Source organism: Felis catus, chromosome A1 (assembly GCF_018350175.1).
Source record: "Felis catus isolate Fca126 chromosome A1, F.catus_Fca126_mat1.0, whole genome shotgun sequence".
Classification (NCBI taxonomy): domain Eukaryota; kingdom Metazoa; phylum Chordata; class Mammalia; order Carnivora; family Felidae; genus Felis; species Felis catus.
In genome coordinates, this window is record NC_058368.1 from 176,854,568 (window position 1) to 176,870,713 (window position 16,146).

At 52.7% G+C, this 16,146-nt stretch overlaps 1 protein-coding gene across 1 annotated transcript in view; it reads left to right on the forward strand.

The window, feature by feature from the left end:
- SH3PXD2B (SH3 and PX domains 2B) overlaps positions 1–15,310 on the forward strand; it is a 102,236-nt gene extending 86,926 nt beyond the window's left edge. The window contains exons 10-13 of the mRNA XM_023259607.2: positions 1,249–1,475; positions 3,361–3,410; positions 4,324–4,449; positions 11,503–15,310. Coding sequence (XP_023115375.1) covers positions 1,249–1,475; positions 3,361–3,410; positions 4,324–4,449; positions 11,503–13,047 — 1,948 coding nt within the window. The 3' untranslated portion in view covers positions 13,048–15,310. The remainder of the gene's footprint in view (positions 1–1,248; positions 1,476–3,360; positions 3,411–4,323; positions 4,450–11,502) is intronic.
- Positions 15,311–16,146: the final 836 nt, after the last annotated feature.

Consider the following 16,146-nt stretch of genomic DNA (forward strand, 5'->3'; position numbering starts at 1 on the left):
TTCAGTGACCACCAGCTGACTCTTAGCAAGTCGTGGAACCAGCTCCTGACCAGCTGAATGCATGGTGGTTGTTTTTTTATTTTTTATTTTTTATTTTTGAAGTTTATTTATTTTAAAGATATAGTATGAGTGGGGGAAGGGCAGAGAGAGAGAGAGAGAGAGAGAGAGAGAGACTCTCAGGCTCCATGCCGCCAGCACAGAGCCCAGCGTGGGGCTCAAACTCAACGAAAACCTGAGACCGTGACCTGAGCCAAAACCAGGAGTCTGCCAATTAACCGACTGAGCCACCCAGGCGCCCCCCTGAATGTGTGTTTAATCTACATGTTAACCAGTGTGACTGGAGCCATGCCCTGGCTGTGCCAGGCTTTGTGCCAGAAGCTGGGGCCGCTGGGAAGAGGCAGCAAAACAGGTTAGGAGCAGAGACTAGACTGGTGCGGACTGCCTAGGTCTCAATCCGTTTCTGCCGCCTCCCAGGGTTGGATGCGTGAAGTACGTCAACAGCGGGAAAGTGGGTAGAACAGACTGGCATACAGTAGGTGCCCACTAAGTGGCAGTCATCACTGTTGTCATCTCTGCGATGACTGTAACGGGACAGTGAGTGTAGCAGAGCTTTATGGCTGCTCGCCTTTGCCAGGCCGTGGGCGGTTTGTCCACTTGTCCTTTTATTTCTTTATTCAACTCCCTGGCGCCAAGGCTCTTGCCACACAGAGATCAGTCAGGTGCAGCGTACCCCAGGAGCTAGTGTTCTAGCTGGGGAGACAGAACCGCCACAGCCGAGTGCACTGTGTGTCCCAGGCGCTAGGGTGGTGTTGTGTGCGGGAGACACTGGGTCACCGTGGAGGGAGGGGTTCATTCTCTTGTGAGGCTCAGGAAAGGCTTGAGAAAGGAAATGACAGTAAGCAGAGCTGGGGAAGAAAGAACAGGAAGGACAGTGGGAAGGGGCTTTCCCGACACAGAGTTTCCAAGAGCAGAGGCCGCCGGAGTGAACGATGGTGGTGCGTTTGGGAGACTGCAAGTCTTGTGAGGTAGGAGGGGCATGGGGGTTGCTGTTAAGAGATGAGGCTGGGGAGGCAGGCAGAGGGCGGGTTGGAAAGGCCTTGAATGCCGAGCTGAGGTCAGCAAGGGGTGTGCCAGCCTCTGGCCCATCGTTCCTGCCGTCTGGGACTTGAAGTGCCGTGCGTGGTAGGAACACGGCTTCTTTCTGTGCGTCTGGCAGAGCAGCCTGTCCAGCATCCCTCCTCTTCCCAGGTACCAGGGCAAAGAGGGCTGGGCCCCAGCCTCCTACCTAAAGAAGAGCAGTGGGGAGCCCTCACCCCCGAAGCTGGGCCCCGGCTCGTCCGCCCACACCGGCGTTCTCGACCTGGACGGAGTTTCCCGGCAGCAGAGCCCGGTGGGCAGGGAGAGAGAGCTGCTCAACAACCAGAGGGACGGCCGGTTTGAAGGCCGCCCGGGGCCCGACAGCGACATCAAGCAGAGTGAGTGACGCCCCACCGAGCTCCGGGGGCTGAGGACCTACTATGTGCCAGGCTCCGTGCTCAGAGCTCCTCACGTGTCCCTCATCCTCACAACAGCCCTGCTGCCCAACATCCTGTAGACAGGAAAACACACCCAGAAACCCTGGGGAGCTTGTTCCAGACCATGGTTTTTCCACGATCTTGCGCTGATCGTGATAGCTTCTATCTCTCAAGCCCTACTATGTACCAGGAATCTTACAATTAGTCTCATTGGCTCCTTGTAACAACTCAGAGGGACTAAATTACTTTTGTTTTACAGATTAGGAACCAGAGAGATGAGGTGATTTGTCCAGGGCCACCCAGCTAGTAAATGGTAGGGCCGGGACTTGAACCCAGGCCCACCTGACCCCAACACCTGTGCCCTCTCTTTAGGGCCTCGTTTCTGAGCCAGAAGTTGTTGACCTTGCGTTGAGTCGACTCGAACAGCAGTTCTTTATGCATCTTACTTTCCAAAGCCTTCTGTATATATGCTTCCATTGAATGTTCCCAACACACCTGAGAGTATGGGTTCCTTATTGTTGTCTGCAGTGAGCATGGGACCCCACCCCCGGGCACATGACCCTGCCCCAGTTGTGCAGGGCAGGAGGAAGCCGTCTGCTGGGAAAGTCCCCTGGCCCAGCTAGACTTCTCCAACTGTTTACAGCAGCTCAGCAAACTCGTAAAAGTCAGTGAATTCTTGAAACTCAAGAATTTCTCCATTCTCTGCTCAGCTGATGTCTCAGGAAAAAAAAAAAAAAAAAAACATTGGCATGCCATGGCGGGGTTTCTGGCCAGCCCCTGGCTTCTGTGATTCTAATCTATCACGGCCAAGAGCACAGGATTCCCATTAACGCTGAGCAAATAAGAATCTGAACCCCCATGTCTTTGTTAGAAGATGGGTTCCGATGCTCAAGCAAATTCTCCCCACCGCCAGTAACAACTCCCCCCCCCCCCCCCGTAACAGGGGCTCAGATCATTTAGATGTTCATTTCTTTCTCACAAAGCTGTCCGGCTCTGCGTCCAGGGCTGCTGGGGCAGCTCTGTGCAGTCAAAGGTCTTATGAGACGCTATCTTGTGTTGCCCTCATCTTGCTGGTCCAGGGTGGTGCCCCACTAGTCCAGCCAGTGAAGAAGGCAGGGAGGAGTGGAGGACTTGACTCAGAAGCTACATGCTCTCCACTCTGTCACGTCCCCCTGGCCAGAACTTAGTCACATGGCAATACCTAGCTGCAAGGGAGTCTGGGAAGTGCAGTCTTTACATAAGCAGGCTAAAACTCCATCGCTAACTAATTGTAACAGAAGACAGGGGAGATGGGGATTTAAGAGATTAGCACATCCCAGCTGCCAGACTTGCCCTCCGTGTGGACCTGTGCTGAGCCAGCTCAGGGGATGACACATGTTCCACCTTGAGCCAGGAGCCTGGACCATTACACAGTCATCCTCCTGAGCCTGAGACTCAGAGCAAGGGCAGCCCAGTTCCAGAGTAGAAACCCCTGATGTCGTCAGCCCACATTTGTTTGTTCTCTTTACGTGTTGTTTAACGTTGCACGCCCACCAGGTGCCCCCGGCCTCGTTTGCACCGTTTCCTTTCATCTCTGCCACTGCCCCTGGGTGGCAGGCAGGCATTACCACGCCTGTGTTCCACCGAAGCCTACATCGTGGGGCCTGTCTGGAGAGCCTCACGCCGCTCCGGCACACGGGCAGTCCTCATAGTCCCGAGCCAAGTCTGAGCGGCCCCTTCCCAGTCAGGCTGTTTCTTCCCACAAGAAGGGTCATAGCAGCTCACGAATGCATGCCTGGTGTCCCCCTGAAGAATTCCATCTGCAGAATTCTGCATGTGTGTGCAGTAAGCTCTCGTCTCTTTGTAGGATCGCCCAAGATGAGGCAGAGACCCCCTCCTCGCCGAGATATGACCATAGTAAGTGGACCCTTGCTGCCGGGAAGCCAGGCCCTGATCCGAATCTGCCCCTCACTCCCACCTTGCCCTTTCCAGAGATGTTCTCTTGCCTCTCCACACAGCTGCCTGGACAAGTGTCGCAGACCAGACAAGTGTTGGTCTGGTCAGAGGGGGAAAGGCTAGGGTCCCCTGGGAGTGATGCAAGTTACCTATGGCTCTGCCACGGTTAGGTCTCAGGATGTGCCCTCTGCTTCCTGAGCCCACTTTGCTTTATTGTAGGTCAGTCTTCTCAGAGAAGGTAACTCGAAACCAAAGGTGGGATGAGGCATAAGTATTTGTGGTGCCGTTCTGGTATTTTACTTTCAGACTCTGTTTTTAATTCTTTAGGTACCTTTTCTAACCAATACTTTGAAAATTGAGCCTTCTAGCATTTATTGAGCACCAGTTGGGCACCCTGCAGTGTGCTGGGTGCTTCATTACATGGACCTATTGAATGCTTACAGTGATCCCACCAGGTAGATACCCATTCTACAGGAGATGAAACTGAGGCTCCAAAAGGGAAAGTGATTTGTCCAAAGGTGCACAGCACGCATAAGCAGTATTTCCAACCCAGATGGGTCTGACCTGCAAGCCCGTGTTCTTTCCACAACCCTCACTGCCTCTTGAATTCAGAGACTGTTGTCCTGCCCCAGATTTTCATGATTGTAGGTAAATGTCCCATGTTTCTCCTCCTCACTCTGAAGCTGATGGTCCAGTGAACCATCTAGGAGATGATCTGCACAGATGGTCCTCTGTGTTTTGTCCCTTAGAATCCAAATGGGTCCACCAGCTCCCCTCGAGGGTGATTGTGTGCCCCCGACCCTTAGCGCCTCCCCCCTTCAGCCAATGGCAATGGACTTCACCCTGGATTTAGCACTGTGTTTAATTGTGCCAGCCTCGAGGTCTTAACCTGCCCAAGCCTCCCGTTCCACCCCAAGTGGAGGAAGAGTATTACACTATTGCTGAGTTCCAGACAACCATCCCTGATGGCATCAGCTTCCAGGCGGGTCTGAAGGTCGAGGTGAGTGGACCCGGTGCGCCTTTGCCTACTTGCGATTCTTGAACCACGGCACCACCTCCTGTTTCTCTCATTTCTCTCCTCACCCTCCCTCCCTCCCTTCTTTTCCTTCCTCCCCTCTTCCCTCCCTTCCTTCCTCTCTCCCTCCCTCCCTCCCTTCCTCCCTTCTCTCCTTTCTTTGTGGCAGCTTTACCGATATATAATTCACACCATACACATCACTGACTTAAAGTATACAATCCAGTGTTTTTTAGTATATTCACAGAATTGTGCAACCACATTCAGTGTTAGAACGTTCTCAACACCCAAAACAGAAAGGCTGTATACATTAGCCGCCACTCCCTGTCTCCCCTCAGCTGTTCTCAGCCCCCCTGCCCCCAGCCCTAGGCAGCCACTAATCTGCTTTCTGTCTCTGTTGCTGTGCCTGCGTGAACATTTCATATAAGTGGAATCCTACACTATGTGATCTTTTGTGACTGCCTTGTATTCTGTTTTTATCACCACCTACTTCCCTTCTTGCTTCTCTCTCTCCTTTTCGTCCCGCTCCTTTGCTTGTCTGCTCTGTTCCTGCACCAAGGCCAACATAAATCCTCTCTCTCCTTCCATTTCTTTCTCCTTTCCTCGTGGAGTCAGAGCTTGAGGCTGTTGCCCGTATTTCCCGGAGAGCCTGGAAGTAATGCTGTAGCAGTCAGCTGCCAGGCACTGAGCTCAGCACTTCACACACAGTCTCTCTCTTAATCATTTACTCTGGTGAGGCAGGACCATTCACAATCCCCATTTTTCAGATGAGGAAGCTTTGGCTCAGGAAAAAAGGTGCTGTCCAAAGTCACACAGCTGAAAGGTGGCAGAGGCAGGATTTGAACCCATGTCTGTCTCCAGATTTGAGCCAGGACTGTTAACCTCCTATTGTTAGCCATCTGCTGGACATTCGGGAATGTCGGGAGGGCGGGCACCTTATCTGTTTTTCACTCCTGTGTCCTTACAGCTAGCACAGTGCTTGGCACATGGTAGGTTTGCAAGAAATATCGATTCAGTGAAAATGTGTCTCCCCACTAGCCTCCTGCCTGACACTCAGAAGGCCGGGGAGTATCTTCTTCATTCTTACCCACAGCCCTGGCATTGGGGCTGGTCCGTAGTGGGTGCTTTAGAAGTGAACGTTTGGCTGATTGAAGGACATAAGCAGTGGATGGATGACTATTGAGCCAGTGCACAAGTGTGGTTGCCCTGAGGGTCTTTAATCACTCTCTAAGAGATCTGCAAAGCACCTGCTGGTTCCCTCCCACTCTGACACTTCCTGCCTCTCTCTCTCTTTCCCCTCATGCCCTGGGGCAGCTGCCCAGGCAGCTCAGCAGAAGGTGGCTCCCAAAGGTGCTGCGTCCTGGGCCTCTCCACCACCGATTCTTCCCAGGCATCTCCAGAAAGTCATCCTCAACCAAATGTCTTTCAGCCCATTGAGGGAGGGCTATCTGCAGAGAGCTAAAGTCTCTCCAGCTAATTTTATAAAATGCAAATCCCAGTCTAGGTAGACAGACTAAGGGGAAAGCAGAAATACCCACAAAGTTCTAAAAAGACTTCATAGCTGTTCCTCTTGCCTTTTTTTTTTTTTTTTTTTTTTTTTTGGCCTTTCTGGCCTTTCCAACTTCATATCTACAGAGAACTCAAGGCATCTTGATTTGTGCTAAAAGATCATTCTATGCCCAGTTCCCCATTTTGCTGCTGTAAAACCTATACATCCGATTCGACATGAAACATGTGCCTTCTTCCTAGCATCTTTTCACACCCCAGGCTGCGTCTCCGACCAAAGCCTGTTTCCACAGCTTTTCTGCGAACCCCAATGGTCAAGCTGGCCCTTCTCCAGTTCTCTTACTCTCTCTGCCAGGACTGACCTTGCTTTAACCCAGCTCCTAGCACTTCACCTGCCTTCTCATAGAAGGCACTCAGGGCCTGGGTGGCTCAGTCGGTTAAACGTCTGACTTCAGCTCAGGTCATGATCTCCAGGTTGATGAGTTCAAGCCCCGCATCAGGCTCTGTGCTGACCATGTGGAGCCTGCTTAGGATTTTCTCTCTCTTCCTCTTTTTCTCTACTTCTCCCCACCTTGTGCTCTCTCACTCTCTCTCAAAATAAATAAGTAAACAAACAAACAAAAGGCACTGAAGGCCATTTTTTGAACTGAACTTGGCATCTCAAAATCAAATTCATTCTTTAAATCCTCTAGGAAGCCTCCTCTGATTCACTTTGGTTTCCCTTCCCTACCCTGTATGGCTTATCTGGGCCATCTCAGTCTTCAGCTGAGAGCAAGCCCCTCACTTCTGTACATGCTTTCTTGACATAATGAGAGATGAGTGTTGTTTTCTTCTTCTTCAGTGACTGGGTTTTGTAATCCAAGTTGAAAGTTCCCTTCCCTTGGCACTTTGCATAGATCACTCTGTTCTCTTCTCACATCTAGTGCTGCTGGTCACGAGCTACTACCTACCTAATTCTTATTCTCTCGTTCAAAATCTGTCATTTCTCTGATTCTCGCAGGAGCTCGTTATCTTTAAAATGCTTGGATTTCACAAAAGTGCGTCTAGGTGTGACTTTCTTTATTTTTACCTGCTTAGCATTGTGGTGGGCCTTTTTGATCTAGGCCTCGAGATCTTCCTAGAGAGTTCCCCACTTTTACTTTTTTAAATAGTGCCTCCGTTCACCCTCTTTATTCTTTCCTCCTGGAATAGTTACTAAACAGCTTTGTGACCTTCTGCCCCTGTTCTCCACGTCTCCTGACTTTTTCTTCACGTTTCCATCTTTGTCCCTTGGTGCTGCCTTCTTGGAGCATTGGGCCTCATCTTTTTTTTTTTTTTTTAACGTTTATTTATTTTTGAGAGACAGAGAGAGACAGAGTGCAAGCAGGGGGTGGGGCAGAGAGAGAAGGAGACCTAGAATCTGAAGCAGGCTCCAGGCTCTGAGCTGTCAGCACAGAGCCCGATGTGGGGTTCGAACTCATCAACCAGGAGATCATGACCTGAGCCAAAGTCGGTTGCCCAACCGACTGAGCCACCCAGGTGCCCCAGCATTGTGCCTCATCTTCTAGTTCATTCATTTGCTGTTTAACAGTTCAGTCTGTTGCTGGTTTTATTTCCACAATTATTTTCATTTCTGAGAGTGCAGTAATGATTCTTTTTCCTGGGTGCCTGTTCTTGTTTCAGCAGAGCCTGTTCTTTCGCAAATTTGATGCCCTTCCGTCATGCTCTGAGAATATTAAATATGTTGAATTTAAGGTCCTACTGTTATAGTCCATTATCTCTTTTCTCAGCCGTATATCCTTTGCAGTGCTGTTGGTTTATTTCCGTTCTTCTCATGGTGTTAGTACTTGCCTTGGGCTGTGCAAGAAGAGGCAGCAGTCAGACAGTCCAGAGGGGGCTTGTACACAAAGTGCTGGTCAGCTCCCACCAGTTCCAGCGCTAGGTTGGAGACTTCCAAGCCAGCCACTGAATAGTGTGGGGTCTCTCTGACCCAAGCTCTCACATTCCCTGTTTCCACTTATGAGCAATCACCTTCTTTACTCTGCCTGCCCTAAAAGAATGGCAAGAAGGGCTGTGAGGAATCAACCAGCCTGGCTGCTTCTGCTCTGGTATCTCAGTTAATCCCCTGTTGCTTGCTCCTGGGCACCCTGTTCCCAGGCTCCCCCACCTTGAAGTCTGGCAGACCTCAGCCCTGCTCCACCTTTGGTGGCAGGTACCCCTGCAGCAGCCCTGGGCCACAGCCTCCCTCTGCTGCCTCTGTCCATCTGTGAGTCCTCACAATTCCTGGTCCGCTAACTTCTCCCCTTCCTCCTTCTGAGCTTGGCTTTGTATTCATTTATTTCCCTGGCTTTTTCGCATCGAGGGGAAGCTGCTATTCACCCTCCTCTCGAAACCAGAAATCCAACTTGCATAGTATAAAGGTTTGGTTTTCTTTTCCTCGGAGTGCTGAAAAATATGATAAAACCACCTTCTCCTTCAAGACAATAAGTTTCCAGCATTTTGTACACACACACACACACACACACACACACACACACACACACCGTTGTTCAAGCATGTCGGCAAACAATATTTGCCGACAGGCACCACCGCTACCTGGCTCAGAATGTTCTGAAATCAGCCAAGCGCAGCTCAGGATGTCGTGGACCATGCGCCAAAGCTGAGGGCTGACTCTGCGTGCAGCCGGGAGCTCATGGATCCCTGGAGTTTCCTGGGGGTGTTGGGGTGCCTCCCGCCAGTCTCCACCCCCCACTTCAACTAGAACCAGTCCCCTTTTTTATTTCTGGCCTTTATCCTGTCTCTCTTTGCTAAAGCTGATCCATTTTAAAAGCTCACATACCCGACATTCTTTTCCAGAAAACACAGACATAACCCAACCTTGAAACTTAACTGCTCGTTGTTCCATGATGTCAGCATACGGCTCTGCCAGTGGTAGCCTGGGGGCCTCCGGTGGGAAGCCACTAAAGCTTTTGGCTTACCCAAGTATTCTCTTCTCCTGAGCAGTTCTGTATCCTCTACTTTCTTCCCCACTTTGCTTCCTGGCTCATTTCAATCTCCTCTTAGCCTTCAGATTTCGTTAATGGAGCCACAGTGTTCCAACACGATGCCCAGGATCACCTTACTTGCCTGCCTGGTCTGTGTATGTTCAAAACATGTGCGGCGGCGGCTGCTGCTGCTGCTGCTGATGATGATAGAGGCACCTCTCTGTGCCGGGGACCTTACGCCCTCGATAACAGTCTTCACAGAAGTCCCAAGAGGTCGATATCTTCAGCCTAGTCTACAGATGCACCTGAGACAAAGAGAGGTTAGGTCCACTGCCCAAGGTTGTATTGCTAGTAAGTGGAGCTGGGATTTGAACCCAGGCGTCTCTGGCGTTAAAGCCCAGGTTTTTTCCTTCCCCTTCATTCTTGTGATTTGGCATTGGCTTTTATTCACGATAGCTCTCGGCCTCCCTCTGGTAAATGAAAACTCCCGTAAGTTGTGATCAAGAACACACATGTTGAGTGCTTCTGCCGTAGGACTTTGCATAGAGCGTAAGCTTAGCAAATCCTCATTGATGTGTTTCGCCGCGATTATCGTCCTGTTTTCATTTTCTCATGTACACACTTGGAGTGGTTGAATTCGTGGGTGTGCCGACAGTGACTTGTATGCCCAGAGTCACCTTTAATTATTACCAGAGCCACTGGGTGTCGGGGAGATGCTGGTCACCCTCACGCAAAGGGCTTGCCTGTATCAATACCCTTTCTGGGAGACCAGCAGGGCTCGTTAAATACACACTTGTCACATGCATCCTGCCTTGTCAGTGATCTCCACTGTAATTTAATAATAGGAAACATTTACCTTTCGGCATTGACCAAGGGCCACTGTGTGCATTCGCTTATGCAGTCCTCCTGAAAATCCTGTAAGGGGTGTACTTGTTCTCGCCACCGTCCTCCATCTCACGCTGTGGAATCTCAAGCATGCGGCTTGTGCGGGGCCACGCAGGCGATAAAAGGTGGAGCCAGAACTGGAACCCACACCGCGGGCTTCAGAGCCCGGCCTCTGCCTCCTGCGCTAGGCTGGGCGGAGGAGTGTGGTGGCAGGACCGCACCCGTGGCCCTCTCTGCCCCCAGCACTTTCTCACCTCGAATACAGCTCCTCCCCAGGCAGGTCCCCTTTCCTGGCGGCCATGGTCGCGTAGTGGTAAAGGCTCCAGCTCTGGAACCCACACACCTGCCTTTGGCTCCCGCTTCCTCCGTTAGCTTTCCGCAAGACCCTCTGCAAGTCCCTCAGTTGTCCCGAGGCTCAGTTCTGCATCTGTAAAATGGGGTGATAATCCCCATCTCACACAGCGGTTGCAAGCATTAATCAGGTCTCCTGTGGAGGGGGCCTGCCAGGGAACTGCAGAGTATTGGTTTGCTCAGTCTGCTGCCACGAAATGTCACAGGCTGGGTGGTTTAAACAACAGAGGTTTATTTCCTCACAGTTTTGGAGGCTGAAAGTCCAAGATCAAAGGTTTAGCAGATTTGGTCTCTTGCTAGGCCTCTCGCCCTGGCTTAGAGACCGCTGTTTTCTTAACTGTGTTCACACGTGGTCTGTGTGTTCTCTGTGTCCTAATCTCCTCTTATAAGCACACCAGTCATGTTAGATCAAGGCCCACCCATATGACCTCATTTTAACTTAATTACCTCTTAGAAGGTTCTACCTCCACATGCAGTCACATTCTAAGACATGGGAGCTGGGGCTTCAACCTATGAATTTGGAGAGAGCACACTTCAGCCCATAACATGCAACATACACACCTTCTAGTCAATTCAGCCATATGATACTGAACAAAAAGGAGACAGGAAACATAAGATCTTAAGTACCATGGGTGATTCCACCCATGGTGTCTGTCCCAGAGGGAGAAGGAGAGGAGATAAAAGTTTCTTTTACCTTCATCAGCAGAGGTTCCCCTCTGTCTAAAGATGAGCTGAGTGTGGAATTGGAGCAGACACTTCCGGTGGCCTGTCCTGCAGCCCGACCCTCCTGCAGCCGCACACAGGTCCCTGAATATGACAGCCTCCCATCTCCTACACCCCCATTAGGGCACCACCCAGAGAGGCCAGGGGATTAATACCCCGGGGAGGTGGGGGGGGCAGGGACTAGGAATCAGGAGATAAATGTCCCCACCCCCTAAGTTGGGATGAGTTCTGCATGGTCTCAAAGGGTCCTGGCAGATTAAGCCCCCGTGGCCCGAAACAATAACATACTCATAATTGGCTCTCTTGTCCCACTTTCTCACTTGCACCTCCTGAAATCACCTCTCAGATTAATTACTTGTACCCAAGTCCATGTCTCCAGGACTGCTTTGGGGGATATCCAAGATTAGACCAGAACCTACCCCCATGTAAGATGTTTCTGACCCACAGTAAGGTCTCCATAGATGGTCCACTGCAGCCGTTGTCTGGGGATCTGCTGGGTGAAAAGTCCTTGCTTCCAGAATCCAGTCACATGTGGGTTCTCCCAGACTGTTCTGGTCCACTGGCCCTGAGACCATCCCTACTAAGTGCTCTCCTCTGTCTTCCCCTCCAGGTGATCGAGAAGAACTTGAGTGGCTGGTGGTACATTCAGATCGAAGATAAGGAAGGGTGGGCCCCAGCCACCTTCATTGACAAGTATAAGAAGACAAGCAATGCCTCAAGACCCAACTTCCTGGCTCCCTTGCCCAACGAGGTGACCCAGCTCCGTCTGGGGGATGCAGCAGCAGCGGAGAACAACACGGGCAGTGAAGCCGTCGGCCCCTCCCGGCCCCTGCCCGACGCGCCACATGGTACCGCGGACTCCGGGATGCCGTGGTCCAAAGACTGGAAGGGCGGCAAGGAGGTCCTGAGGAAGGCGTCTTCCGACATGTCCTCGTGTGCAGGCTACGAAGAGATCTCAAGCCCCGACCTGGAGGAGAAGCCCAGCCTCCCTCCCCGGAAAGAATCCATCGTCAAGTCGGAAGGGGAGCTGCAGGAGAGGGGGCGGCAGAGGATGGAACAGCTCCGGGGCTCCTCACCCAAGCCTCCGGGCATGATTTTGCCCATGATTCCAGCCAAACACACCCCCCCGTCCCGAGACAGCAGGAGACCAGAGCCCAAACCTGACAAAAGCAAGTTGTTCCAGCTGAAAAACGAGATGGGGCTGGAGTGTGGCCACAAGGTCTTGGCCAAGGAAGTGAAGAAGCCCAACCTCCGACCCATCTCCAGACCCAAAGCTGAGCCACCAGAGGAGAAGCCGGAAGTTGTTCCCCAGAATCCCTTCTTGAAGTCCAAACCTCAGGTTAGGCCCAAACCAACTCCTTCCCCCAGGACAGAGCCACCTCAGGGCGAAGACCAAGTAGACATCTGCAACCTCAGGAGCAAGCTGAGGCCTGCCAAGTCCCAAGAGAAACCCCTACTAGATGGAGAGAGCGGTCACCAGCCTGCTGGGGGCCAAGATGCAGCCTTCAGCCGGGGCTTCCTACCAGGCGACGGGCCTGGCCGCACCCAGGACAGGACGGCCAAACAGGATGGGCTCAGCCCAAAGGAGATGTCCTGCAGAGCCCCTCCGAGGCCAGCCAAGACCGCAGATCCTGTGCCTAAGAGTGTGCCCGCCCCACTGCAGGAGGCTTCCCCGCAGAGACCCGTGGTCCTGCCCCGCAGACCACCGCCCCCCAAGAAAACCACCTCATCCTCCAGGCCCCTCCCAGAGGTCAGAGGACCACAACGGGAAGCCAATGAAGGCAAGACAGCTCCTGCCCCAGGCCGGGCCCTGCTGGTCCCTCCTAAAGCCAAACCTTTCCTTTCCAATTCCTCAGGTGGCCAAGATGACATGAGAGGCAAAGGTGGTCCGGGACCACGGATGGCGGGCAAGATCGGAGAAAACAGGGAGAAAGTAGCCGCAACCCCCTTCCCCAATGCGGATGGCCCGAAGGACTCTTTATATGTGGCTGTGGCCAACTTTGAAGGAGACGAAGATACCAGCAGCTTCCAGGAGGGGACGGTGTTCGAGGTCCGGGAAAAGAACAGCAGTGGCTGGTGGTTCTGCCAGGTCCTGAGCGGGGCCCCTTCCTGGGAAGGGTGGATTCCTTCCAACTATCTCAGAAAGAAGCCGTAGCCACCTCCTTCCCTGTGTGGCGGTCCCGTGCATCCCTGCTGGCTTTACCCACATATTTAAAATGCCTCTTAATTTATCAACCTTCATGCAGCTTCAAAGGAAGGAGGGCTCTGGAGTACTGTGGTTTCTTCCCTCCCATCACAGCATTCCCTGGAGGCTCAGAGGGTCAGAGGCCACACCCCCTGCTCCCTCTCCAAGCCAGCATCCCTGCCTTAAGGCCGGTGGCATTGCCACCCTGTGTAGGCCACCTAGCAGCGGGACCGTGACTCTCCGACGCCTCCAAGACCAGAACCCATGATCTGGAAACTGCAGAAAGGGTCTCTCATTGCTGGCACCCCACCCAGTCCGTGATGGCTGGCCCCCAACTTCTCCGTGTTTCTAAAATCCCAGTGACTTTATTTACTCAGTTTCCAAAATGCCTGGTACCAGAAAGAACTCCATCCCCTGGAAGTTGGCTCCATTGCCAATCCCAAGGAGATGTCCTCCTCGAGGCTCGGGGCCCGGGAGCCTCTCAGGTTTGACCAGATGCAGCTGTCCCAGGAGTGGACCTCAAGGTCTGCTGAGCCATTCTGCCTCCCATCTTCTGTCTTGGGACCCTGACTGATCCTGAGGGCATGGTCCCAGCCCCAGCACGCTTCACTTTCCCACAGCAGGGCTTTTTAAATAGGAATCCCCGCCCCACCATGGGGCATTTCACTTTGTCTCCATAGAGCAAGAATCTCAAAGTTGGTTTGAAAGGAGCTAATCACAATCCATGCCCCTTGTGAGTAGCTAGTAGGTGCCAGACTCTGTACTTGGCACTTTACATTCATGTTTTAACCCTCACATCAACCCTCTCTTGTAGTATACCTGTTTTACGGACGAAGAACCTCAGACTCAGTGTGCCCAGGGGCACACGAGCTGGGCAGAAGAAGAACGAGGACTTGAATCGAGCTAGTGTGACTTCGGTGCCGGTGCCCTTCCCCCCAGTAAGAGGCTAACCAGGCAGGGGAAAGGAAGAAGCTAACAGTGTCAGGAGCAGGTGGCCAAGGGCTTCCTCGTGGTGTGGGCACCAGTAGCTGCTCCCACACCCACCACGCCTCCAACCCATCACAGCTTGCGCCGAAGGCTGCCCTACACCGTGGACAGCTACTCCTCGGCAACGCGGGGATGCCCAGGGCTCTGGCGGCTGCCACAGGGCCCTGTTTCCTCCTCCTGTGCTGCTGCCTGCTCTGGGGGATAAAGCTCGTGGAGCCAAGGGAGCTCAGATGGTCTCAAGTGCCAGCCTTGAGGGGCCCTGGTGGCTCAGGGGCCAGCAGCTGCATCTCCACAGGCAGACGCCTCCCGGCCGTCTCTGCTGCTGCTTCCTGCTCCTCTCTGGCATTCACAGAGCAATTTTTCTTTCTTTTTTTTTTTTTTTTTTTTTTTTTTTTTTTTGCATGCACTCTCCCTCTCTGTCATCTCACTTCCACCCATTTGGACAGATATGCTTCACGGAGGCGCAGCTACCCACCCTACCCTGCAGAAGAGGATCCAGCTCGGCAATCTCCAATTCAGTGATCGTCTGCTGTGATGCTTTGGGGACCACAGGGCCAGCTTTCCCAGGGACGCCCACTGTCCCCCTGCAGTGCCAAAGACTTCTGTGCAAACAGCCCTCTTCTGCTCTCCGCTGCCCGCACTGCCATGTGGGCTCTGGATGCTTCTATGGGAGAAGGAGCATCCTGAGTCACAGTAGCGTCTTTATTCCTTCCTTCAGTCGGTCCGTGGACCCCGGGCAGGGCCCCGGGGTGCTTCTGGCGGTGCCCACTTGCCCCCTGGCCCTCTGCCCAGAACCGTGGGGAAGGACAGTAGTCAGGGGAAGGGGGAGCCGGGAGAGGGCCACCCACATCTTTGACATCCCCTCATTTGGAAGGGAGCGAGCCCGTAGCATGGTTTTCAGAGTTTTTGACCCACTTTGGCTTAAACAGCTTTTATGAAGCTGTTATGCAGGATTCGACCACATTTCCAAAGACAGAACTCGGTCTCTTTTTTGCTGATTCACTTCTGCTTCCGTTGACCTTTCCAAGTATTTTGTGAGTGCCTACCACGTGCTAGGCACTGGGTACACCAGGATACATGTGGCTCCAAGCCCGACTCTAAGAGCTCTGGCTTTTGTTTGCTGATTCCACTGAAGGGGTTATCTTTGGCTCCGCTCCCTCCTCCCGAAGGTCCGCTGGGCGGGAACAGACTGGTTCCACCTCCCTGTGGGCAGAAGTGGTCCTGCAAATGAAAGAATTTGCTTTTTTGTTATTAGTATTATTCTGACGCGAACCGAAGGTACTGAAACCACATTCCTCTCTGTTCACCGTTCTTTGCTCAGGACACGTCTAGGGCCTGAGGACTCCTCTCTCGGGCCGGCTCCGTTTGCCACAGTGGTGGGCCCTTCCTCAGGCAACTGGAAGTAGGGGGTCTTGATGGCCCTGTGGCTCTCCCTAGCTGTCCTTGCTCGGGAACTTAGGTTTACAGCATTCAGCCCGGTGGCCACCATTCTGCGAGCAATTGGTGAAGCCTATGCAAAACTCCCCTGAGGTGATGCCCACAGAAAAATGCCCAAGACCACAGTTAAAACTCCCGTGCCACGCTCAGGACAGGTCACTGGTGCTTAAACTCCTTCCTTTAACTTAACCCTCACGACAGCCCTGTGAGGGCATAGGATCAGCCCTGAGCAGTGGAGAGAAAGTTGAGGTTCACAGGGTGAAGCCACGTGCCCAGTTTTCATTCAAGTTGTGATCGAGTTGAGACTCGCGTCCACGGGTGCTCTCTCCCCAGGTCCCGGGACTTTTCCTCTGCCAATGGCAATGAAATGTGCGTGAAGCGGGTCACCCTCGCTCATAATTTCGGTTTCTCCTCCCCTCACCTCGTGATCACACGGAGCAGTAGGCCACAGGCCAAAGGCAGGCGGAGGTGCGTTTTGTTTTCTTTTCTTTTCTCACCCCTGCTTCGTTCCTCGTGATGACTGTTTCAGCCTACGTCCTACGACCAAACCACAGCTTACAGTGCCACCAACTCTCTGGAAAATCTGAGTTGTAGGATCACCACTTGGCAGACTAGGCCTTTGCAAAAAATCTCTGCCATTTGGTG